Here is a 25,933-nt window from a genome sequence, read left to right as displayed (position 1 = left end):
CCCAGAAAATGTCCTGGGAATTCAAAAGATGGGTGAATGACTCATCCCTCTGTGTAGGTGGGCTCCAGATTGAGTTATACAATCTGATGCCTCATATTTAAGCCCTGTGGCTTTAAGTTCTAATACTGTGGTTACAGGATAGCACTTGGCATTCCCACCTCTTACTTGGCTTGCCTGTAAAGTGGCTGGCTGGGCACAGAGGCAGCCATTCCAACAGCGCAGACAACAACAACAACAAAAAAAAAAAAAAAAAAAAAGAGAAAGAAAAAAAAAGAAAAAAAGGAAGCTACTTCTGTTACTGCGTTGTTTTTATGTCCAAATAAACTCCCAAGAGTAAGCCAAACTTACACCTTTCCCCTGAGGTTTAGGTTTAGACCAGCAGAAAACGCAAGAGTCGAATTTGCAACCAAAATCTGGAGACTGCACTGACCCTTTAGTCTCCCCTTAGGCTTACTAACGCAGCTCTAGAATTAAACTTTAGTTCATTTTCATGCCTTCTCTTTACTCATTTCCTAACTGAAGTGGCTTAGAAAATCCTATTCGAAATATAAAAGCCTTGATTTAAGTCTAAAAACTTGTTTTACAGGGATGTACAGTAACTGTTGGAAAACTTTCCTGGGATATAAAAGGGACATATGTGTTCAAATTCTTCCAAGAAACTAAGACAGACCTCTGCTCAAAATGTCCAGCTCTTCCAAAGGAACTAGGGTTCAATTTCCAACACCCACATGGCACTCACAACTGTCTTTAATGGCAGTTCCAGGGGATTCAGCGCCCTCTCCTGGCTTCTATGGAACCAGGCACTCATACACAATTTGTAAAACTATATTAGGACAAAACACCCATAGATATAAAAATAAATCTGTTTTTTTTTTTAAGTTTTGAAAAAAAAACATTAAGTATTATGTAATCTATGCAAATAACAAAACATTACATGATACACATTGATACATATAATCTTTATACTGAATGAAACAATTAAAAATAATGTTTGAAACAAGAACAAATTGAAGGCACTCTTCTAAATTATAATACATAAATCAACTCACTGTTTGTCTTCCGGTTTTATAACAGACGGATCTGTCAAATTTTCTCCAACACCTCAAAAGAAGAAACAAAATTCATTTAGCAAATAAGGGTTCATTTTCTTAGAATGGCAGAAAAATAATAACCAAATTCTGTTTTCTTTTCTGTTTTTTTTTTTTTTTTTGAAGGTTATACTCAAGCCAGATGTAGTGATTCACCCCCAGCACTTGGGAGGCTAAGGCAGGAGAATTGTCATCAGTTCAAGGCCAGTCTGAGCTATATAGTGAATTCTGGGCCAGTCGGGTCTACACTGTAAGACCATGTCTCATCCACTCCATAGTAAGTACATTAAATACTTACTATGCTAATTAAAGGGATGAAGAAAGCTGTTTAGGAAAGTTATTGAATACAGTGTCTCTTGAAACAGCCCCCTCAGAACCAATAAACGCCTAGCCACAAATTAGTATTTTAGTGATGTCATAAGACTTAATGATAGTGGCATCTATCAGTAGATCTATGTATCTGCCATTCATTTTATCAGTTGTATGCACTAAGGCATCTAGTTTTACTTTCTTTAATTCTCATGAAAGAAAAATATTATCCTCACATCCTCAATTTACATCTTATCCTCATTTACATCAATGAATACATTGATGTTCAAAGAGATTGAGAAACTTGCCAAAGATTGCTTATCCCAGAAGTGGCCATAACAGGATTAAAGCTGGGGCAATGCTGTGTCCCTCCCTCTAGTTCATGCTCTCCTTAGATGGCCTCCATCGGTGCTTAGCAAGGTCGAGATCCTGGCAAGTTTTCCAGTTACAGCCTCTATGCATCAAAGAGGCACATCAAATGCTGTATCTATATATAGTACTTATAAACAGTAGAATAAAACGACACCAAATTCTTGATGTGAGAGCTGGCTCCACCTGGGTGTTCCGTTGTGAAGATTCTTTGAGGTGTAGGCTTATGCTCTTTGCACTGTGTGGGATGTATCTTCAATAAAGTTTAGTTTTGAGAAGAGCAAAGCATACAGAGATAACATGGGTGCAATTTAAGGCTGAACTTAATCAGAACTAGGTTCGACCCCCGGAGCCAGCCTCTGTTACAGCTTGCATGTGGTGAGGGGCTAGTGTCCAACAGTGACGATGGTTTAGGGACAGCAATGAGACAACTAGGTGTACCCAACAACTTCGGAGACCATCCCCTAACCAGGCCTTTTCCCCTCTGCTTGAAAGACAGGAGCTTTATAGGGTGATTATTCAAAAGGCTTAGACTATTGTTATGTATGGCTACTTTTTGAGAAAGGTTCTTTTTTTTTTTTTTTTTTTTTTTTTTGTTAAAGTAGAAGGGGAAAATACCAAGACAACCCATCCCTAGACAAGTACAGAAAACTAAGGACTCCTGAGAGATGAGGGAATTCGTCTTCTCCAGGGATGAGCTCAAACATTGGTTACCTGACGCCTAGTGGACATATGAGCAAAATTAAATAGACTCTGCATATTATATTTGTATGCTTGTGCATATATACATATATATTCAAAGGAAAAGTGACCATGACTTTGAAAGGGAATGGAGGGAGATACACAGGAAAGGCTGGAGGAAGGGGCCAGGGAGAAGATGGAGGGAGGAAAGGAAACAGGAGGAAATAATAGAATTATATTTTGATTAAAATAAAAATGATTAAGAAATAAATTATGTATCTTTTTTAAAGCAAAAAAAAAAAAAAGCTTGTGTTTTCTAAGCAGTATGTTTTAAACATTTCTGCTGTGGGCTCTCTCTTTGGGAATAGTAACCCTATCACAGGAAACTGGAATCCTTACTAGCTTTTCTGTTAAGAAACCGGTTTCCTTAGGAAAATGTCTTAGAGTAGCCTGGAGCCTAGAGCAGGAGTACACGATTGTGGGGAAGGGGTTGTTTCATGACTCTGTGAACCTGGTGAAGCTATAGGGCCCTTCTCTAGGAATGCTTTGACACATACCACTTACATATATAACACATAAAGGACCCCAATGATCCTGAAAAAGGTATCAACAGATTTTATATGCTGTATTACAATACATACATGTGCTTCTTTATTACTGCATTTGATAACAGGCTCTAACTTGGGTCTGCTACCCACTAGCATATCTAACAAGTGGTCATTACAAAGAGTGTTTTTGAAATATCTGCCTGCATCCCAAGGTGCTGTGTTAGTATCTGCAGTTCCTCTTGCATCACAGTTGATGTCACTGTGGGTCGTGGTCTAGATAATAATGGAAGATGGTGAATTCCAGTTATGGGTTAGTGGCAATAAGATGGAACTTAGTTTCTCCTCAATGTTTATACACTCTCTGAGCCTACTCTTTAGCAAGCCCTAGCCTGGCAACTTTTCACATTGCATTTGAATAGTATAAGAAAAAGTTGGGCCGATACACAAACACAAGGGAAGTGTGAAAATCAGACCTTGCTGAGCCCTTGCATTTTCAAAGCCACAGGAAGGAGCTCTTTGTGCTTTTCTCGTCACATAGACAAGAAGGAGCAGCTGAGAGAGCCCCTGCTTTCCTACAACCATAGAGTGAACAAACTGAATAACAGGCAGAAGTGTATCCCAGCACCAGGCTGACAGCTGCACAGCCTTTAGTGTTTTAATTAAGCACAAGCTGAACTCGAAGCCTGGAGCTTATGACAGTGATTAAAGTTTTAGGCCCGTGTCTTAAGTGTAAATTTAAGTCAGGACTAGGTGCAGTGACTGAAGACACATTATCAATTGGAAAAGAAGAAAATATTTGTAGGGTTCCAAAAAAAGGTATCTGTATCAATCTCAGTAGAGAACATTTAAATCGTGTGACTTTAGAGATGTAGAAATCACAGGACAGAGGCTCCACCCCAAGCTGTACCATGTTCTGGCTGTGAGGCCTGGTACTGTCCTTAGCCTTCTTGAAGCCCAGTTTTGTCATCTAAAAGGACATTAACAGAGAGGGCTACTGGGAGAATTCAGTGAGCTGTATCTGACTTGTAAGAAGCTGTTAAGTGTCGGCTGTTATTCTCATTTTCTTTATCTAGAACCTCTCATGGAGTGACACATTATCTTATCACAGGTAAAGCCTTGTTTCTACCTCGTTTCCCAAAAGTGTGTTCCCTAACACATACAGAACACCTAACGAAGAGTATTTAACCCATTGACTTATGTTTATAGGTTAAACCTTAACTCCTAACTACACGTTTTGAGTTGTTCTATGGAAGAAAGTCTTTATGACCTGTGGAGAAAGAGAGAAGCCCCAAGGGCAATCAGTGTCCTCTGCATTCACTTAGGGTCATTTACCAAGCTCTCCCCACCACACAAGAGCCACCCAACCCAGTCCATCTTACCTCAGTCTCTCCTGATATTTTGAAAATACAGAACAAGTAAGATAATTTGATATCTAATTACTCTACTTACTGATGACCTCTTTTTAGCAAAACCCAGAGAAAGCCTAGAAACTTTTATAGAACCTTATCTAATTTGGCAAGGCCAATGTCCTTGTACTCCATCTATATAAACAAAGTATCTCTTTGTAGCAACAACATTCATGATGATGTGGGTGCTTTTTCTAGAAATTGCTTTATCAAATACAAAAAAAAATTAATACTGTATCCCAAAAAATCCATTGAAAAGTAGAATAAGGAAAAAAAAAAAAACAAATCCTAACCAAATACTCTAATTTGAAATACAATTGTTTTTAATTTCCACTGCTGGAAATTAACTGTGGGACTTCAAGTGTAATAATGATGATTCAGGCCCTCCCATGTAAAATTGTTAGGAGGCAAAAGACCAGGAAACTTCATTATAATTATAAATAATGGAAATTGGTCACACCTCTCCTCAGAGTTCAGCTTTCTGGCCTATTATGGCCATTTCCAGGTTAACAAGTGGCACTTCTCTTGGAAGAGTGAAACAAGAGAAGGGGAAACGGAAAAAAATCAACTGCCCATGTTCATCTTTCTTCTCAAAGAAGACATGCAGAGAACTCCGTAACAACTTATTAACAAAATGACGTAAAGGCATGAGATTATTTTTCCCATTTAGAAATGAGGGAGCCGGGTGTGGTGGCGCACGCCTTTAATCCCAGCACTCGGGAGGCAGAGGCAGGCGAATTTCTGAGTTCGAGGCCAGCCTGGTCTACAGAGTGAGTTCCAGGACAGCCAGGGCTATACAGAGAAACCCTGTCTCGAAAGACCAAAAAAAAAAAAAAAAAAAAAAAGAAATGAGGGAAGTTGATCCTCAGGGCACACAATGGATCCTGGCAGAGTAGTCAACTCTCCAAAATTAGAAATACTAGAAAACAAAAGACAATATAAAAGGGAACAAAAATTAAAAAAAAAAATTTCCTTTCGAACCTTGATAAGATTCAGCCAGCAATAGCATTACAGCTTTATAATCACTGACATAGACTTACGTTCTTCCAGGAATTCAGCTCAACAATTATCTAGTCCCCTAATAAGTTCCATGAGTTTCATGACACCTATTCTGTGTGCTCTGTGATGTCTACTCATTTCTTCTTTAAAGGTCAATGTTTTGACATAGTTGACGTGCAGTGGCCTATTTCAGCAATTCACATAATTACTCAGGAAAAGAATAAAGTCAATTCCCTCCCCCCTGACGCCCCAGACTATAATCTCAGCATTTGTTCTGTTTAATGTCACTTTGGATTACTAAGAGACATAAAAATCCCCAAACATAAACATCATTAAACTAAACCCTATTCAAGTTGAAATACAAAACACACTAAAGAGTCATCATTAATTCCTTCAAGTTTCTCTTTGCTTGTTTGCTGTTGTTGTTTCTGCTTTTGCTTTTTAAACAACCCCACCCAAAACTCAAAGCAAAAACATAATCAGTGGAACACATATGAAAACAATAAGCATCTCTCCAACCAGAGCTACAAAACAGATGCCTTCAGCATCCCCATTCCAGGCAGATATTCATCAAGTGCTTGCTGGTATAAAAAGCTGAATTTTTTTGGACATGTTAATTCAGTTTATATTTCTTCCTGAAAAAAATGCATTTGAGGTTTAGAAATATAATCTAGCCTTGAGAACACCAGAAATATCAAAAGGCAGCCATACTTAGTAATGTGTGCAGCATTTTATGTGTAGATAGATCAGTGAACATGTGATCCAAATTTCAAACTGAATTTGCATATCCCCACACGTTGATCCTGATGCCCCAGGAATGTTAATCTCAACATTCCCCAGGCCTCCAAACCTGTTTTTGCCAAGAATTGGAATGTGAAGAAAATGAGAAGAGAAGAGAAGAGAAGAGAAGAGAAGAGAAGAGAAGAGAAGAGAAGAGAAGAGAAGAGAAGAGAAGAAAGTTCAGGTTGTTTAAATGCACAGACGGTTATTTCCTTTCAGAATGACAGTCTCAAACACAGTAGTACACGGAGGAGAAAAGGATATATAGCGTCAGACCAGCTTAAGTCTATGTCCTGCTTCCTCTTTAAGAGCTGTGTAACCTGAGGCAAATTATTTATACTTTCTGGTCCTAAATTGTCAATAATATATGCTTCAAGGTACTGCTTCTGGGATTAAATGAGGTCATTTTATGACAGCTTCTGGGCCAAGTCCTTTATTTGAATCCAAAGTTCCAGTCCATGAGCCCAAGAACTAAACTTCAGTCATAACACACATTCTGTATCCTCCTTCCAAGGAAAGCCTGCTGGAGACACTCTAATGTTCTGTGGAATTGGACATCCAGCAGGAGGTGCGGATAGTGGAAAATTCTCTGATCAAAGGCTTCCATTAAATAAGCGTGGGCTGCAGCCCTCCTTTGCAGCCAAGGACTTCCCTGAACTGCCGTATCAAGGGATACATCAAAGAAGGCAAGCTAAATTATAAATTACCAAGGCAATAAACTCCATATAATGAAAAGTATCCAGAATTTAAACCTCCCCATGTATGTGAATACAAATCTAAATTTTCTGGTAAGCATAAGGCATGGCAAAGGGCAACACTGAAACAAAGTACAAAACTCATTACCCATTGAGTTCAATGTTTAAGATCTAAACACAGTTCTGTGCCTACATTTTCCCCTCTAAGAAGAAAACAACAAACTGGGTACTCATGGCTATCAGTGTGCAATATCTCTGAACTAAACACCTGTATCTCTCTACCAAGCTAGGTAGAACACATCCATGTGTCCATCCCAGTTCTTGTAAGATTTCTGGAAACTCTACATTTTCAATTAATTACCTTGCAAATCTAAAACCAGCAGCTCTCCCCGGGTATATTCATAGGTCCAGTGAGAGAAAGCCAACATCAGTTCTTCCAGGGTGTTGGTGGGGGCTATTTCATCACCATTGTTGTTGTTGTATTTCCGGAACTCCCCTGTCATGTACTTCTCAATGGTTAACCATTGGTTGGCTGAATGGCAGTAGACCAAGGAAACCTCGAGAAACCTGTGAGGAACAAACGAAGTCAATGATGCCCCAACTCACACACAATATAGCAAGCATGGCAGCTACCCTGCAGAGCACTCAGCCGCACAAATCACCAACCCTTGGCCTTTCTATGGAAGGAAGGAACAAGACAACTGGGAGGTTTGTTCCCATGCTTACTTGCCTCCCTTTTCTTTGAGAAAACTTTCCAACTTTTTTATGAGTACTGAGTCCAATTTTTCTTGCCAGGCTCTATAAAATTTCTTGTAAAACAGGGGGAAAATGTTTTATTCTAATTCCTCCACACCAAATTATGATCTGCCTTCATAACTGAATACAAGCATATCAAGACACCCCAGGGAAAATCGTGAGCATTCATGATTGCAAACTTCCTAATTGGTTTAGGATGCTAGGGAAGCAACTAAGCTTTAAATAGACATGTTTTGGGGCCATAATACCCCTGGGCATTAGCAACTGCACCCAGGATCTGCCTGTCTAACCTAATTGAAATGTTGATCATCAATCTGTCTGAACTTTTTTCCACTCACATAAGTTTAGAAACTTAAGCCAAGGTATGTCTGGAACATCTAATTATCTTTATACCGGTCTGTACAACTTTGGAAGGAAGAACCCCGAAAAGCACCATTGGAGAACTTCCCCATGGGTCTGGTATTTCTAAAGTCTAATGGGCTGAGAAGAGGTTAATAGGAATTCTTCTGATAATGAAGAGCCACAGTGCCAGGTTTACCCACCTTGGTGTATAGGGAATGGTTTGTGGTTTTACTTGGTTAAAGGTATAGATGAGTTTTTGGGCAGCTCTTTGTTGTTGAATTTCCTTGAGAGAGAGAGAGAGAGAGAGAGAGAGAGAGAGAGAATTATTTAAAATATATATACCAAATGCATATGTGATCAATGTCAGTTACCCATAATAATTATAGGAAAAGATGTAATGAGTTTGGGACAGTATCAGAGGACATGGGAGAGGTTGGAGAGGGAGAGTAAGGAGTGAAAATGTTGTAAATACAGCATTTATTAAATTCCCCCCCCAAAAAATTAAATAATTGTTCACTAACATAATCTTACTTATAAAAGATCTTTATACCAGTCTGTACAACTATGGAAGGTAGAACCCCAAAAAGGACCATTGGAGAAATTCCCCATGGGTCTGGTATTTCTAATGTCTAATGGACTGAGAAGAGATTAATAGGAATTATTCTTATAATGAAGAGCCACAGTGCCAAGTTCCTAGACTGCCCAACATTTAATATTATTTACCTTCTACCACTCAACACCCACAAAGCAAATGTCCATTACAACAAAAATAATGAAAACCACCTCCTTCAAAAACTAAAAGTCTTTTCAGTTGAGGAAAAAACATCTTAGATAAAGATGTAGCCAAAGACCTCTGCGTTGTTCTTTTGTCCTTCCTGGGATCTAGGCATCTAAGGTTCAGGCTTACCCTAAGACAAAGATGAAGCACAGTGCTCTCCTGGAAGATTTTATACCACGTCTGCACAACCTCGGGGAGAAAAGACTTCACGATGAAGACCTGCCCAGGCTTGAGAACATCATCCTCCGACCAGGTGCTGATAACTCGCATGGCTTTGCGGAGACCCCCATCCATTTCCTCTTGTGACAGCACCTGAATCATGGCAGCTCTGCCATGCTGGGACCAAGAGGACATGCTCTTATCAAGGGTCAGAGGAGAACTTTCTTCAAGCTTGTAGATGGTCACTTCTTCTCCTGCTGCAATAAGAAGTGAAAGCCAGTTTAAAAAAAAAAAAAAAAAAAAATACCGGGTCTGGAGTGTGGGTGGTGCCCTGAAGAGCAACTTAGATTCAGTTCAGTTGTCTCTGTCATCAAAAGAGGGTACAGTTAGCAGGCGCTACAGCAGAGTCGAGGTACGAATTGGCCTGATTTGCCCTCTAGTAAAGGTAGGGAGGGTAAAGAGGAATAAACTATCAAATTGCATATAAGAATTAAGTTGTACTTACTATAAACTAACTAGTTATCGGTATTAAAAGCAATACAAATACGTCAGCATTGTTAGACTTTTTATTGGAGACATGATTTGCTTTATAACTAAGGCTAACCTAGCTAGCAATCACTACATATTCCAGACTAGCTCCAAATTTTTGGTCCTTTTGCCCTACCTCCTGACTGGTGAGATTATGGGCATATGATAATGACACCCTGGCTTGAGACAAATATATCTATTGAGACAATTTAACCGGTAGTTACTCATTACTAACCCCCTAAGGACCAAGCAGTTTTACAACTACCCTTCCTATAATATACATGGATTTTGTTTTCTGGGTGTGGTTTTCTTTGTTTCTCCGGTTCTGCAAAGGATAACTTTACTTCACCAATAATGCATGTTTTTACCCGGTGGAAGTCACTCCGTTGCAAGGTCATACCCTGAGCTTTTGAGCTTGTTAGCAAGCTACTGAAACCCTCCATTTCCTCCTCAGTAAGAATGAATGATAACATTTGTTGCAGTGGTTTGCTGTACAGATTATATATGTCATCAGGCTTAGAGCAAGTTAGGACCTCAGGTACAGACTGTATCCATAAAACACTGCTCTCACTTTAAGCTTATAGAACAGAAAGGGCTCACCCGTAGGCTTGGAGCTCACAATACCGTATTATTGCAGTATAAGAGGAATAACAATCCACACAGAAGTTCTCTCTCAGTTGTAGCTCACTGCCTATACCTTTTATACCTTCCTTGTATCTTTACTTCAGATACCCCCTACGTCATTATTATTGTTTGCCTTCTTGTTTGTTTTCTGTGAACACCGTATTAAGTTACCAAATCTATTCCCTCAACCTCATGTCTAATTCCTTATCAATAAATGTATCTGGAAAGTGTGTGGTATATTCTCAAATGTTTATTCTTGATGCTCAAAGTAAACGCCACTGAAGAGCTCTTTGGAGTCCTAATTCCTTTAGGACTTTAGAGAAGAGCTACTGATTTGCAAAATGATCCATGGAGCCAAGAGGAAGAAGGAAGCCTCTGCATAGACAATCAGAAGGCAACCCGGTCTTTCCCCCACTAGAACAGTGAGAGGAGACTGAGGAGGGAAGGCAGTGTAGGGACCTTTGTTACACTGTCAACTGTGCTTCATCCTGCTAGGCAGAAAACCTCGGGTACCCTTGGCTAACACGAACTTGATTCTCTTTACTTCTCCAGCTCTTAGAAACTACATTTGCAGTTTGAAGAAAGAGCAATCCACGTATGTGAAACAAAACAAACAAATATAAAACAACAAACAAAGGATTTCTCTTCCCATGCCTGTCAGCGTTCAGCGTACTGACACGCCATGCTTTCTTCTGTGTTCATTATATAAGGTTGGTTTGTTCTTTTCTTCCCTATGCGTGTGTCCAGCCTCAAATCACTGAATGCCAGGTGCAGGATCAGGCTTGCTTCCCAACCGCTGACCCATGTAGGTCTCAGCCCCACAGGCTCAGCTTCTGACCCTAAATGCTGCCCACAGTAGTTAACAATCTCTACTTTGGGAAGTGAATCTCCTTAATCTACAACATGGACAAAATAAAATTTGTGAGTCAAATGAGGCACATGGTGTCTTTTCTGTGGCACACCGACATTCAGTCTACCCTTGCCTAGCCTCGAGAAGAGAGAGATGTTACTCACTGAACAGCTGGATTGGTGTAAACGGTATGGTCTGAGACAGTCTCATTAAATTATTCCTTTCAATGGCTGCAAACAAAAACAGATTGACTACTTTAGGACTGTATCAACAATTAAACCTACAGAAAGCCACACATACAAGAATACACACAAATTCCAGAATATTTCATTTCAAGCATCCTTTATTTTTTCCACTAGCAAAAACTGTTATAAATAATAGTTTTAAATATAAAGTACACCTTAAATCAAAAGGATATCTTAGTCTTAGAAACCTTTTATATGAGGTTATATAGCATGGTCTATGAAGGGGCTATCTCCTCTCTCTCTCCCAATAACAAATGAGACACTAATTCAAATAACGTGTGATTCTTTCTCATAAATGGATTTTAATCTATGTTGCACATTCTCTGGTTCCCTTTTTCCAAAGCAAACTCAGTGCACAGTGGTCTGTGGGGACATCTACTGTTGGTTTTGTGGAGTTTGCCTTCTTTTTCCCAGAGAGGATGGAACACTAATTTTAATTAGAAGCGAGTGATCTGCATTTTCCTGCCAAGAGCCATAGCCTAACAGATCAGAGTCTGTGCGAGTTACAGTATCCCTCACTAGAGACTCTCTCTCTACAGCTGGCAGTTAGAGTCAAAATAATAGATTACTGCTGAGCTATAGGAGCCAGTCATAGGAGCCTAGAATGAGAAGGCTGGAATCCACAGATCCATTATTCACCACAGAGGAGAATTCAGGATAAGACAGCTTATTATGGGACCCTAAACAAATGACCTTCATATAATAAGACCAATAATTATAGTGCTGGTAAGGCCTTGTTCACACTGAGTGTTAAACTCAGTAAAAGCCCTGTCCTTGTGTTATCTTGCCCATTGAGAGCTGTGACCCCGGAGGAACCACAGCGTGGCATAAGGCCAGCTGGTCTAAGTTAGTTTGCATCTCAAAATATTTGCCTCTTCATTCTCAACTAGCCCTCTGGCAGACAATCATTCCCACTCTGAAAGAAAGACAACTGAAGTGCTGTGAAGCATTGCCTAATGACAGAGTCGAGATCCTTGGCATCTCTGCTGAATGGCATCTTTGCAAGGCACATTTGTTGGCCTTATTCTGTGAGGGGTGGCCTCTATTCAGTGATTATGTTCACTGAGGGATCTGGAGGGTACAACCCTACCTTTAAGAAGGACTTTCAAGTCTGCCCTTTCCCAATTCAAAGTATTGGGATCAGGTTGGGGTTTAGCTCAGTGGTAGACCACTTTTCCAGCAAGGCTCTGGGTTCAAGCCCCTGAATGGTAATAAAAAAGGAACAGTACAAAAGATGTTCAAAACACTAAAATAGCTGGCTTTTGGCTAGCACTGATCTTGCAAGGAAATTTTAGGCACCAAGGACATCTTCTTCCAAATTTGCCAACACACATACACATTTTTTAATGTGAATTTTCTTAAATCCCGACAATTTGTTTTTCTGAGTCTAATTATTCCAGCGATTTGAGTAAACAATTTTCTGAATTGAAGCAGTATCGATAATGTGGAGTCGATGGATGCTTATGGTTACAAGTGCAGAATCCCACACATTTAGCTCAGTTGACCCATCTGTGCACACACACTTCCTACCTGAATAATGGTGGTGAGGCTCTTGAGGGCTTTTTAAGGAGGCTGAGATCTCTGAAATCATAGAAATGATTGGCATTTTAATTACTTGGCAAGAGATAAATACATGTTTGTACACTGCCTTCAAAGTTACTATTAAACGGCTTAATCAGAATAGCTTCTAACTATTCAGAAAAGCTTGCCCAATATCCTTTAATGCATTATTGTGCTGCTTGCTATCCTGACAGCTTCCAATCATCGGCATAATATCTCCAAGCATATTTATATGGGGAATTGGAGAAAGACAGGTAATATTAGCCTCAAAGTATATTTCCTCTGAACCAATTACACCTCTGGGTCACAGAAGGCACACAGCTGCCCATCACGACATCCCAGAAGCATGATTCTCTGAGTTCTTTGCCAAGATGCACCTAACCATGCAAAGACAATATTAATGTCGTTATTAGCATATCACCTTACTGACCGAAACTAATGACAAAACAATACATATGTGCCAGATGCATAAGAAGGGGTGGCCAGTATCACATCATGGGGTTTGTTAAGCTGTACCAGGACCCTGTGTTGGGAATCCAGCACCTCCAGTGTTAGCTCTGTTCTATCCCTAAATCATAAGGCTCCAGAGAAATCCTTTGAAATGGTTTTGCTGTTCCATGAAAATCAAAATTAAAGTGGAGAAACTTCAGTCCCTCAGCAGCAACTGCTTTATACCTACTAGAATAAACAGCAGAGTGAGCCCAAGTTTAGGGAGCTCCCTGGGCCCTGATGCCAGATAAAGAATGGAGCAAGCATCCTTTGAGGTGGCATGCTGGGGACTTCAGTCAGCAGAAAAGACTTCCATTTCTGAATTCAGACAGCAATGTAGGCTTTCAGCTCCCACTACAGGTCACACCAGGCATGAGCGTGAATAAGATACTGTGCTCACCCTTTAGAAAAGTACATACGGTGTATGAGAGAGAAACATATGCAATTGTAATTACAATAGTGTGCTAAGTATAAATGACTGAAGACCAAAGCTGATGGATTGCCCAACTGTCACCTGAAAGATAGACAGTCATGATCATCTGACAGTGACAAAGTTGAGTTCCAACCAATATGTCAACGTTGCAGGAGCTCCAAGACTTTAGTTACATTTATTTAACATATTTTAACTGAGCAGGGACTGACTATATGTCATACAGCACCATACTCTGTGGAAGAGAAAGAAAAAGATCACACAGAGGGCTGTTGGCTGTAAGTGCAAGCCCTAGTCAAGACTTTGGGCACAGAGTCTCTTTGAGACCATACAGGAAAAAGCTTTCATATGCAAGTGTGTGATTGGCTTCTTGTATGTGTAAACTTTATAACACAATCAATTGTTGTAGAGTCCAGGGGCTCTGCTCTCATTCAGAGAAACACCATGGAAATTACAGTCAAAACAGATTACTCAAAGAATTTGAAGCTGAGGGCAGAGCTCAGTGGTAATGTGCTTACCTAGAATACACAAGGCCCTGGGTTCAATCCTCACTCCCACAAAACCAAACCAAAACAGCACAAACATGTTAAGCCACACATCAGTCCTCATTTATCTGGGCGATCTCTGTTTTTATACTGGATTTCTACTTTGTATACATCCACCACAGAACAAAAGAGAATACAAAGTCGAGAGCTACCCAAGTCTTAACAGAACAAGGAACTCTACCACCAGTAAGATTAAAAAAAATAATAATAAAAAAATAAATGTTTAAATATAAAAACTTACTGTCAACTTCATTTGGGCTTCTTGTTCTGTTTGGGGAACAAATGAAATTATTTAGAAAGTGCTGTTTTAAGTCTTTCAATTATCAAAACACTGAAAAAATAATCTGAAATGAAATAAAGAAGATAGATAGATAGAGATATATAGATATATATCACATATGTGTATGGAAGTCTCTGCTCCATCTTACCCTTATTTTACTACTAGAAAAAAATTGTGGCCACACAATTATTTTCATAGAAAAAAATTAATGCCAGTAAGGCGTGTAAACCACTTTTTATCTATGCCCCAAGCTAACTGAGAAATGGTGGTGTTAGTGGTTTTAATTAGCTGTGTGATCACACAATGTACATAAGATTTAACCGTGTTTGTGTTGTTCTGGATCAATTAAACTAAAGGGTGCCTGAGCTATGCAAAGCAGATGCCTACAAATGAGTCTTAGAATGTCTCTGGACAAGTCCACAAATCAGTTTCATTAGCCCACGTGGCCCCTAAATGTTCACCGGCTGAAATTAGCTCCCTTTAAATTGTTACTTGCCCTGCTCAAGTGCACAAGTGGCCACAGGCAAGTCTGAATAAATGCATTCAAAGAATATCTCCAGTATTTAGGGTCCTTGGGGAAGAAAGTACAATTACAATTATTGTTTAATTTCATGCTGCAATAACCCACCACTCGGCATGAGCACAAACTACTGAACCTTTGAGAGAAGAAAGTCATATGTCCTTTAGGTCTAGAAGCAGGCTTCTATGGGGCTATGGTGGCAGTTTCCAAGAAAGGCCATGCCAGTGGAACTGAAGACCATAGCATGGGGAGAGTTTCCTCTATTCTCATGGCCGTGTAGAAAACTAAACACACATACACACACACACCAACACATTCACAGATACACACACATTCATATATATACATATTCACATATATACACTCTCACACACAACACTCATACACGCTCAGAGTCTCCTTTTCTTTAAGGTTTATTTGTTTATTTTATGTATGTGAGTACACTGTAGCTGTACAGATGGTTGTGAGCCTTCATGTGGTTGCTGGGAATTGAATTTTTAGGACCTCTGCTGGATCTGGTGGCCCTTGCTAGCTCCAGTCAACTCCAATCACTCAGTTCCTGCTCATTCTGGCCCCAAAGACTTATTCAATTATTATACATAAGTACACTGTAGCTGTCTTCAGACATGCCAGAAAAGGGCATCAGATCTCATTGCTGATGATTGTGAGCCACCATGTGGTTGCTGGGATTTGAACTCAGGACCTTTGGAAGAGCAGTCAGTGCTCTTAGCCACTGAGCCATCTCTCCAGCCCCACCACGCAGTCTCATACACACACATTCACACACACACACACACACACACACACACACACACACATACACACACACACACACCATCACACACACACTTATACACACCAACACACACACACACACCACATATACACAATGTGGAGTGGAAACATCACCACAACACAGTACCAAACACCTACAGCGCTAGCTAACTGGTACACTGAAACAGGAGGATCACTTGAGCCCAGGAATTTAGGAACAACCTGGATAGCATAATGAGATCATGCTCCTTAAAAAAAAAAAAAAAAAAAAAAAATACCTCATCTTTACTTGGTTGAGTTTCAAACTTAATTTCTCTGAATAAACAGAATTCAGGATTATACAGCCATATTCTCTCCTTCCTATCTTTTCTCCCTCTCTGTCTCAATCCTTGTCAGAGTTGATGGTTTGATAATTACAGTGCCACTGAAAACCGGGAAATAAAGATCAACCTCATTCTGTAATAGGGACACATGCAGAGGAGTGGCTGTTGAAGTCCAGTGAGCAAGGCCTAGAGAGAGGGTTTGGTGGTAAAGAGCACTTGTTGCTCGTGCAGAGGACTTGGATTCAATTCCAAGTATCCACCTGGCTGACCATAAGTGCCCATAGCTCCACATCCAAGGGATGCCACGCCCTCTTCTGGCCTCCATGAATATTGCACACACACATAGACATACATAAGTACATGCAAGTAAAACATTCACAGACATTAAGTAAAAGTAAATAAATCATTTCTAAATGTAGAGAATACATTTAATAAGGTGATCTGGTTTTTAAGACAAAATGGCCGGTTTTATTCTGTAAACCACATTACCTATCTGAAAAGATACAATGATCAACCTGTGAGAATAATTTTCCCATTCTTACTAACATAAGAAAGATCTTATCACTTCACGTGCATTTTTTTTCTTCCTATTCTGATCGCACTAACCCTATATTCCTGATCAACTTGGAGCACAGCATCCCAAAAGCCACATGGAAATACTCACAGAAAACTCCTGCCGAGGCTGGTGCTCCTGGAATTCCATGAGGGGTTTTTATCCTGGTTCTGTGCAAAAGGGAACAGACATTACAAGGTCAGAGCACTCCCACTCCATACTTCCAGTGGCACATGAGCCAACAACACTCTTTCTCCCTCTGCCTGGTGCAGGACCTCTCTTTTAACAAAGGAAACACAGACTAGAAAGATCACATGCACAATGTCGGCATGCAATGAGGACACCTCCGTAGTTGATGGTTTTGACTGAATGAATGGAGTTGCTTTTATAGAGACATTGAAAGAAAAGCACAATATATAAAAATTTCTACAGAAACGGAGCCATCAGTTCATGGTCTAAAAGAAGCAAGGGAGTTCCGGCTTGACAGATACAATGGATAATTTTTATTGTCAACTTAATTTAGTAAGAAATAGCCGGGGAAGGGGAGACACATGTGGTAAGCCTCTGGGTGTGTCCATGAGGACATTTGCAGAGAGGATTAACCAAGGTGGGATGATCCCTCCTGAAGGAAAGAGGCAGCAGGTCCCAGAGTGAATTTTAAAAAGAGCGACGAGAAAGCCATGTGAGGGTCGGCATCCCCTTTCTCCGCATCCTGGTCTACAGCCATATGAGCTAGTATCCTAACTCTGCTATTCTTACCTCTAACTGTGCCTACCAGGCCCAGGATTGACTGGATGCTCAAACTACAAGCAAACTAGCCTTCAGTCCTGTGAGCTTCAACGTGCTAGGTATTCGGTAGCATTACATCCTGGCATCCCTGTCACAAGTTCATCACTGATCCAGGTGATGGGGGTCGGGGAATCAAAACGAGGATCGTGCTGGACTTACCTCATTCTATTCCCTGTATATCCGAGTCATAATTCTTGAGACGCAGTATACTTTAGGCATTGCACTAGGCATTTTCCTAAGGGGCATCTCAGTTGGATACCACTGATAATCATATGAAGATAGCGTTTTACAGAGATGATGACACAGGCTAACTGACACATGCAGCCTGACACATACGCATAGGAAGGAGACATTTTTTAAAGTGATAGAATTGGAATTTAAACATGGGCCCTGCCTCCAATTATCCTCAACTGGGCGTTCGTTGTATTTTCAAAATCTTCTCGATGTCGTTGCTACAAGAACACCTGAGGATATTTATATAGGTAGTGTTTATAGTTCTCTAGTTCAGTTAGTCAAGCCAAACGCAAAATCAGGTTCCTTGGGTTACACTGCATCACACACCATGTGTGAAGACATCACTAAAACAAGGCATGGATTTGTAGGTGGAAAAAGCAGAGTGCAAAATTAGACATCTGGGCATTAGAGGACCACAGAGAGACCTTCTTCCTGCGATGTTTTCATCCCCTCCAGTACCTGAACTCATTCCTGAATCTTACACTAGACTAATCACACTAGGAACTCATTGTCTCCAGAATCAATCATTCTAGCCTTGAAAGACGCCAATTGGTAAAAAGTTTCTTCTCAGATCAGCTGAAATCTGTCTCGCAGTAACTTTCCCATGATCTGCCTCTGAAAAGCATGCTGGAGAGAGCCTGTTTCTCTAGCATATGACAGTGTTCACATATCTGAAAAGATGAACTTCTTCTCTTATCTAAGCGTCCTCAAGAGAAGCAAATTGCAGGAGAAAAGAGAACAAAATCAACAAAGGACTAACATGGAGAGGTTAAAACCCAAGCAAGGTTCAACTCGAGTAGAGTTCCCAAGGATTTCAATCCAATGCCAGTTAAAATAGACGACAGTTATGGGCTGTGGGAATAAAATTAGTGCAGCAAAGTAGTAGGTTACAGGCACAAATGTCTTATAAAACTATCAAACTATTTTTACCTCTTGCGGCTGCCTTAGGTGGTCACTGGCTTGTGTAGTGTGTCGTTCAATTTCCTTCATTTTCATTTTCTGGTATATGTAAGGTTCTAAACCTTGTTTTTAAAAGAAGAGAAATTAGAAAATTGGTTGAAATGTGTTACATTCAAATCACATTTCCCAAATAGAAAAATCTGGACACAGTACATTTATTTAAACTTAGATATAGTTTTCTCTATTTTTAGCAAATTTCACCAAGTTTCATTTTCTTCCTTTTTTTTCTTTAAGTGATTGGAAACTGTATATTCCATTTCTATTCTTCTATAGTTGCATTCATATTTATAATAGTCTCTACTTCTCTTTTGAAATTGTATTTATTATTATTATTATTGCATGGCATGCACATGTGGCACTTGCACATGGAGGTTACAGGACAACTTTATAGCGTCCCCTTCTACTTTTGTGTAGAATCTGGGGACTGAACTCACATCTTCCAGCTTGCACAGCGAGCACTTTACCCATTGAGCCACCACACCTACCCAAACTTTTACTTCTCTATCAAAGACAGGAATTAAATAGTCCATGATGCTTTTCTGAACACATTCGGCAGTGTTTTATATTCACCATCGCCTGCATTCTATTACCCATACTTTAAAATATATGAAATTTTAGTTGTAAATTAGTAATCCTTCCTTCATAAGAATTACCAAACACAAAAGTACAATAAATAACAATAACGACAAAAGACAGAGATAAAAATGAATGCTATCAATCAGCTTAATTTTTATACTTTTCTTAGAATGGATAATGAGAGATGTTATTTTACTATGTTTAACCTGGCACCTACAGAGCTAAGAGCTATAACAAATGTAAAAGACAGTAACTTTATTTTTCCATGTTATTTTGCTCTAGAAAAAAGTATTTAAGAAATACAAAGAAAGCTATTGGCATATGATAAAATTTCAATGACAGTGATGTATTATCACTAAAACAAAAAAATTATAGAAAAATATGTTTTATATTTTCATAGAATGCTTAGAAAATTTATGAGTGTATGAAGAGAGCTCTCTGAGAACTAGAGGTGTAATTTAGTTGATAGGGTTCCCAGTGTGCATGGGCTCTGAGTTCAATCCCCTGCACTGCATAAATCAGGCATGGCAATGCACACCTGAAACCATGGCATGCAGGAGTTGAATGCAGAAGGAGCAGAAGTTTAAGTTCATCCTCAGCTACACATTAAGTTTGAGGCCAACCTGGGCTATGTGAGATCCTGATTTGGAGAGGAAATGAGAGAGAACCTTGTAACTCCACAAATTTTATTTCCTTACCTTTTTTTTTTTTTTCAATTATTTCTTAAGAGGTTTCAAAAGAAACAAGCTTTTCAATTCAGTATGTTCCAAGGATGACACCAAGCCTCATCAGATCAGTTGGGCACTTGGGGGTCAGATATTTTCCCTGAAGAAGATACTTCCCAGGCCCTCCTGATACACATATCTTCCTGTCTGAAATTCACTGGAAAGCTCATATGTACCTAAGAATGATGTACTATAATCTAAGAATGACTATAAAGAATGAACTAATGTCATTTGAGGAAAATGGACAGAAGTCATCAAAGAAAGTGTGATGATCTGAATGAAAATGAGCCCCATAAACTCATAGGAAGTGGCATCACTGGAGGTGTGACCTTGCTATAGTAGGCGTGGTCTTGCTGGAAGAAGTGTCACTGAGGGGTGGGCTTTGAGGTTTTAGAAGCTCAAGCCCGGTCTAGTAGCTTGCTGTATCTTCCTGCTGCCTCCACAGACAGATGGAGAACTCTAAGCTACCTCTCCTTTGCTATGTCTGCCTGCATACCACCATGCTTCTGGCCATGGCAATAATGGACTAAACCTCTGAACTGTAATCCAGCCCCCAGTTAAATATTTTCCTTTGTAAAAGTTGCCATGGTCATGTTTTGTTTTTGTTTTTTTTTTTTTCACAGCAATAAAACCCTAACTATCCAGGAAGCAAAGCAAGGCAGACAGGGTAGGACAAATATCAAAGGTATTTCTCATCTGTGAACTCTAGATTTTAAAAAACATGAAAGTAAGGTGAGAATTATGTTGGAAGAGGACCTCATGGAGAGAGAACGATGACAAGAAAGGTAACACTGAATATGACTAAAGCAGTGTGATGGTTTGTATATGCTTGACCCAGGGAGTGGCACTATTAGGAGGTGTGGCCTTGTTGGAGTAGGTATGCCACTGTGTGTGTAGCCTTTAATACCCTAGTCCTAGCTGCCTGGAAGCCAGTATTCTGCTAGCCAACTTCAGGTGAAGATGTAGAACTCTCACCACCTCCTGTACCATGCCTGCCCAAATTCTGCCATGCTCCCTCCTTGATGACAATGAACTAAAACTCTGAACCTGTAAGTCAGCCCCAAGTAAGTGTTGTCCTTTATAAGACTTGCATTGGTCATGGTATCTATTCCCAGCAGGAAAACCCTAACAAAGACAAGTAAGTTGCACATATGTACAAAAACATCAGAGTGAACCCATTTCTTAAAATCAATACACTCTAAAGAAGTAAAAGCTAAACAGGATATACTGTTTATAAAATACATATACAATATAACTAAATACAACATTCGTAAATGAAGAGACATGATTTATCTTAGACTTTTGCCAGGGTTTTTATTTTTCTTTGCTTGATTCCTGGCTTGCTTACGTTTTCACTGTGAGGAAAGGTCTCACTACATAGTCTATACTGGCCTGGAAGATGCAGTCTTCTTTCCCCAGGCTCTGACATGCTCAGACTTTTGTCAGGGAGTCATCAGCTCTGCTAGAGTTGTGCTTTATGAATGGGTTTAACATAGGTAAAGGCACAGTGTCTAGTAACTTGTGAGTTAAGGGAAGACAATTAAGCTCCTGGGCCATACTTGTGAACCAACATCACTCCCATTTAATTCCTAATGCTTCTTCCAGCTCTGCATCCATTCGATTCACACTGACTTGATAGAGGGTTGAATCTTAAATACAAAACAGGGTTCACTCACTTTGCCATAATGTCTTCATCTAGACATTTTCTTGTCCTCAAGCGTGCACCGTTCATCACAGGATGCCTCATATCACCTCTGTCCCTTTCTGAATAGAGGCTAAGAGCATCCCCTTTATCATGACAGCAAAGCGTGTCTGTAGATTTGGCCAATGGCCCAATGGCTCCTGGGGAGGGCAAGGGGTTGGACTGGGTATGAAAATTTATGGTCCTCACTTAGTTGAGGACCATGGAGCATAAACCAAGAAGGATTTATAAAGTAGAAGACCCTGCAATATCTACCAGTGTTTGATATTTCATGCCTTAAGTAATTTCAAATGTGTGTTTTCCTCGATCACATGCTTTCTTTTTTAAGTGCACAAAGTTCAAAGCTGTATTTGTGTGCATTTCTATTCACAATCTGTCTCTTCTCCTTTACTTTACTCTTCGTGCTATGCCTTGCTTGCAACTCTTCCCCACACATCCCACTAAGTTTAACAGGCACTTGTCTACTTGCAAATGCCCTATGTGGGCCATGGTGAATAGCCAACAATGGCTGACATCCTGATCCTTACCAGTATTACATGAGCTTTAAGGTTCTGAAAAAGTAAGCAATCTCCCCTCCCTATAAGTCAGACTGAAGGACACAATTTAGGGCAAACACTCCTTGAATATAAAAGATTATCTATGTTTTAATATTTCTTTTCTGTATCCTGATAGAAAGTCCTTTAAGCAAATGAAACTTTGTCCTTTGTATACGCATTATAAAGCAGAAAAGAGCTGTTTCCATTGGAGGCTTCTGCAATCTCTCTTTACCTCATCTCTACTCAAGAGAATGCTAGAAACCACCAGTAGGTTAAACACTACTCCCTAGAGGATTCTTCCAGATGTTAGGGTCTAAGGCTAGATAATCACATACCTATCTGGCTGAAGTTGGATACAGAGAGCCAGTTCTTGCTGAACTCTTCAGTGGTGGTCGTTTCTCCTGGCTCTGAATTCAATTGGTCACTTTGATAGCAGGCATTGACTGTTATTACCTGGAAAGAAAGTCACTTGGTCAAACAGAATGACATTAATCTGACACTAGTTTACATTAATGTTGATAGAAGCATACAGTGGAAGGCAGTAATTAACCTTGGCCACATTTTGGATTACCTTGGGTACTTACAAACCCCACCATTCAGCCTAGCAGGTCACACACATCTGTGTACATGCTCTTTGCAGTCATGATTAAGAACCAGAATGTGGAGTGGGACCTGAATGAGCATCAGAATCACTCAGGAGCAGTCATTAGCCTGCACCCTCAGGATTTCTATTCAGAATGTCTAGGGGAGAGGTGGGACTTCGATCTCTAATGAGTTCCCAAGGGAAGCTCACACTGCTGATTAGAGATCATATTTTTTAAAAACACATATGTAGAGAGGGGGGAATATTTAAATTCAAAGAACTTGCATTGGAATTCTGCTCCACCAGCACATGTGTAAACTTGGAAAATAATTTATTATTTCCATCCTTCATTGTCTCCAATATTAAAGCACTAGATAGCTGGTATACCATGTCTGTTTACATCTTTCCCAGGGAAAGACAACAGGCAAATTGGTAAATCTCAGAGCAATAAATGAATGACATTTTGAGCACTTGAGCACAGATGCGAGTTCTATTCAAACTCAGACCATTTGCAATATTCTAAACTAGATATTCTTAAATGCTTTTCCCATAGGATTCCAGCAGGTCATGTCATTGTCTAGATGGTAGCTTTCTTTATCAAACTAATTTTCTCCCCTAACAGATGACTTTACATTTATTGTTTCCAGTAGGTTTATTTGCTTCTGCTTCTTTTTTTTTTTTTTTTACTTAATTTGGAGAGGGGGTGAATTTTACCCATGAGTACTATATGTCATTTCCAACTCCTCCTATGCTCCCAACTCCCTCTCAAACTCATGACTTCTTTAATTACTGTTACATATACATGCATATGTGCAGGTATGTGTACATACATATGTACATACATACAATATTCTGAGCCCATTTAGTCTTTCTTATATATGTATCTGTCTGGGGTTGACAAGATAAATTACTTAACTGGGGGCTTGTCCCTAGAGAGAAGACTGATTCGCCCTCTCTCTGCAGTCATCAATTGCCTGTAGCTCTCCATCTAAGGGTAGGCCCTTGTGAGATATCCTGCATCCATACTGGCCTATCAGCTAATGTTATTGTGAAGACCTTATTTAGGCAACAATATTTTCAAGAATTCATGAATGCAGTTTCCCTGGAAAATATAAAAGATACTACCTTAGAGCAGACATCTTAGTCCTCTGATTCTTACAACCTTTCTGCTTTCTCCTTCAAGATACTCCCTGAGCCTTAAGTATCAGGTTGTGTTGTTGGTGATATTAGCTGTGGCTGAGCACCCATGGTCAGGTGTTCTTAGCATTTTGACCAGCTGTGGGTTTCTAGAATGGTTTCGGTCTACTTCATAAAAAACCTTCTTTGATGAGAAGTGTGGAGTAACGTACTTCAAGTTGTTAAAAGATCATAGAAGCCAAAAGAGAACATATTGCACCAGCAAAACTATCTGTCATCATTTGAGAAAGAAACACTTTCCAAGGTACAAACATACTAAAAAAAAATTCATGTCCATCAAATCAGCTCTACAGAGAATTCTGGAAGCCACAGTGCAGACTGAAGATAGGAACAAGCATCCAAGAGATTATATAAAAATAACAAAGATATAATTACTGAAACACAAAGTAGGGCTAAGAATACAAATAGCAAAATAACAATAATAGTAAACTCCTCATTTACCTAAGGTTAGTGGGCTACATTAGGAAACAAAATCCAAGTTTCTGTTTTCTACAAGGAACTCAGTTTACCAAGCAAAAGAGATCAGGAAGAAAACAGCTGTCACTGTCCTAATATCTAATAAAACAGAAATCAAATCAAAACTAACCAGAGGAGTCATCGAGGGAACAATACAGCCAAAAAGACACTGCAAACCTAAACACATACACACCAAACATTTGTGGATTCAATTCCATAAAAACCATAATACCGGATATAAAAGTATGAATAAAGTCTAGCTCAATAATAGTGGATGATTTCTGTACCCAACTTTCTCTGGTAGACAGGTCATCTGGACAAAACATCAGAATTAAATGACAACAGACATCAAATGGACTTAACGGATATCTACAGAATTTTCTACCCAAAGACCAAAGGATACACATTCTACTGAGCAGCCCGTGGAAGCTCCTCTAAAATGGACAACATCCTGGCACTCTAGAATGGACAACATCCTGGGACTCTAAAATGGACCACATCCTGGGATACAAAACAACTCTTAACAAATTCAGAAAAAAACTGAAACAATTCCATGTGTTCTTTCTACCACAATGCAATGAAGCTTAAGATCAACACTAAATAAATCCCCAGTAATTACACCAACTCACGAAGATTAAACAACACATTACCAAGTGATGAATGGGTCAAAGAAGAAATAAAAAAAAAAAGAAATTAAAAGATTCTTGGTAGTAAATGAAAATGAAAACAAAACAAACAAAACTGAACCTCTGGGACATAGTGGAAGCTCTCCTAACAGGAAAGTTTACAGCTCTAAGTACTTACATTAAGGCACAAATAAATGACTTAATGATACAACTTAAGAATTGAAAAAAACAAGAACAAACCAAACGCAGTAGTTGGGAAGAAATAATAAAAATCAGAGGAAAAATTGATTAAAGTAAGCAAAATAATAATAGTAATACAAAGAATCAATGAATCTAAGAGCCAGTTCTTTGAGAAAGTAAACAAGATTGACAGACCCTTGAGCCCACTAACCAAAAGAAAGAAAGGGAGCCAAATTAAGAGAAGCAAAAAATAAACAGGGAAATATTACAACAGACACCAAAGAAATTCAGAATATCATAAAGGAATGCTACAAAAACCTGTACTTCATTAAGGAAATAATTGAAAAAATAGACAAATTTCCCGATTCATGGAACCCACTAATGCTAAGCCAAGACTAAATGACCAGCAACTTAAACAAACCCATAACAAATCAAGAGATTAAGACAATAATAAAAAGCCTTTAACTGCTTCTTGTTACAGTAACAAAGAAAGCTGCATATTTCAAAACCGGTTTATTTGGAAAATAAATAAAAATTAAAATAAAACATGAAAAACATGAAGGGAGGTGAATTCTCACAATTAGATAGAGTCATTCTGACAAAATATTTATAAGAGTCATTGGACTAACATGAAAGCAACATCAGAAGTTGTGGGACCTAACTAATGTATACTTAGAGGTAATTTTATAACATTGAATGTCTCTGTTCAAAAATAAAAGGTACAATATATGTATGAGG

The 25,933-nt window shown here is 39.3% G+C and overlaps 1 protein-coding gene across 3 annotated transcripts in view; it reads right to left on the bottom strand.

The window, feature by feature from the left end:
• Trpm6 (transient receptor potential cation channel subfamily M member 6) overlaps positions 1–25,933 on the bottom strand; it is a 146,893-nt gene that overhangs the window by 7,492 nt on the left and 113,468 nt on the right. For 2 of the 3 annotated variants that reach the window (XM_029537897.1, XM_021220067.2), the window contains exons 28-37: positions 22,489–22,606; positions 18,585–18,676; positions 16,743–16,801; positions 14,423–14,448; positions 12,688–12,738; positions 11,077–11,142; positions 8,881–9,167; positions 8,174–8,256; positions 7,237–7,442; positions 1,050–1,101 (exon numbers count right to left, since the gene is read on the bottom strand). In XM_029537897.1, coding sequence (XP_029393757.1) covers positions 1,050–1,101; positions 7,237–7,442; positions 8,174–8,256; positions 8,881–9,167; positions 11,077–11,142; positions 12,688–12,738; positions 14,423–14,448; positions 16,743–16,801; positions 18,585–18,676; positions 22,489–22,606 — 1,040 coding nt within the window. The remainder of the gene's footprint in view (positions 1–1,049; positions 1,102–7,236; positions 7,443–8,173; positions 8,257–8,880; positions 9,168–11,076; positions 11,143–12,687; positions 12,739–14,422; positions 14,449–16,742; positions 16,802–18,584; positions 18,677–22,488; positions 22,607–25,933) is intronic. The other variant, XM_029537891.1, reaches the window with a different exon arrangement.

The sequence above is a fragment of the Mus pahari genome, chromosome 1 (genome assembly GCF_900095145.1).
Source record: "Mus pahari chromosome 1, PAHARI_EIJ_v1.1, whole genome shotgun sequence".
NCBI lineage: Eukaryota > Metazoa > Chordata > Mammalia > Rodentia > Muridae > Mus > Mus pahari.
The sequence above is the reverse complement of the archived record's forward strand: the minus strand, read 5'-3'. Positions and strand labels throughout refer to the sequence as shown.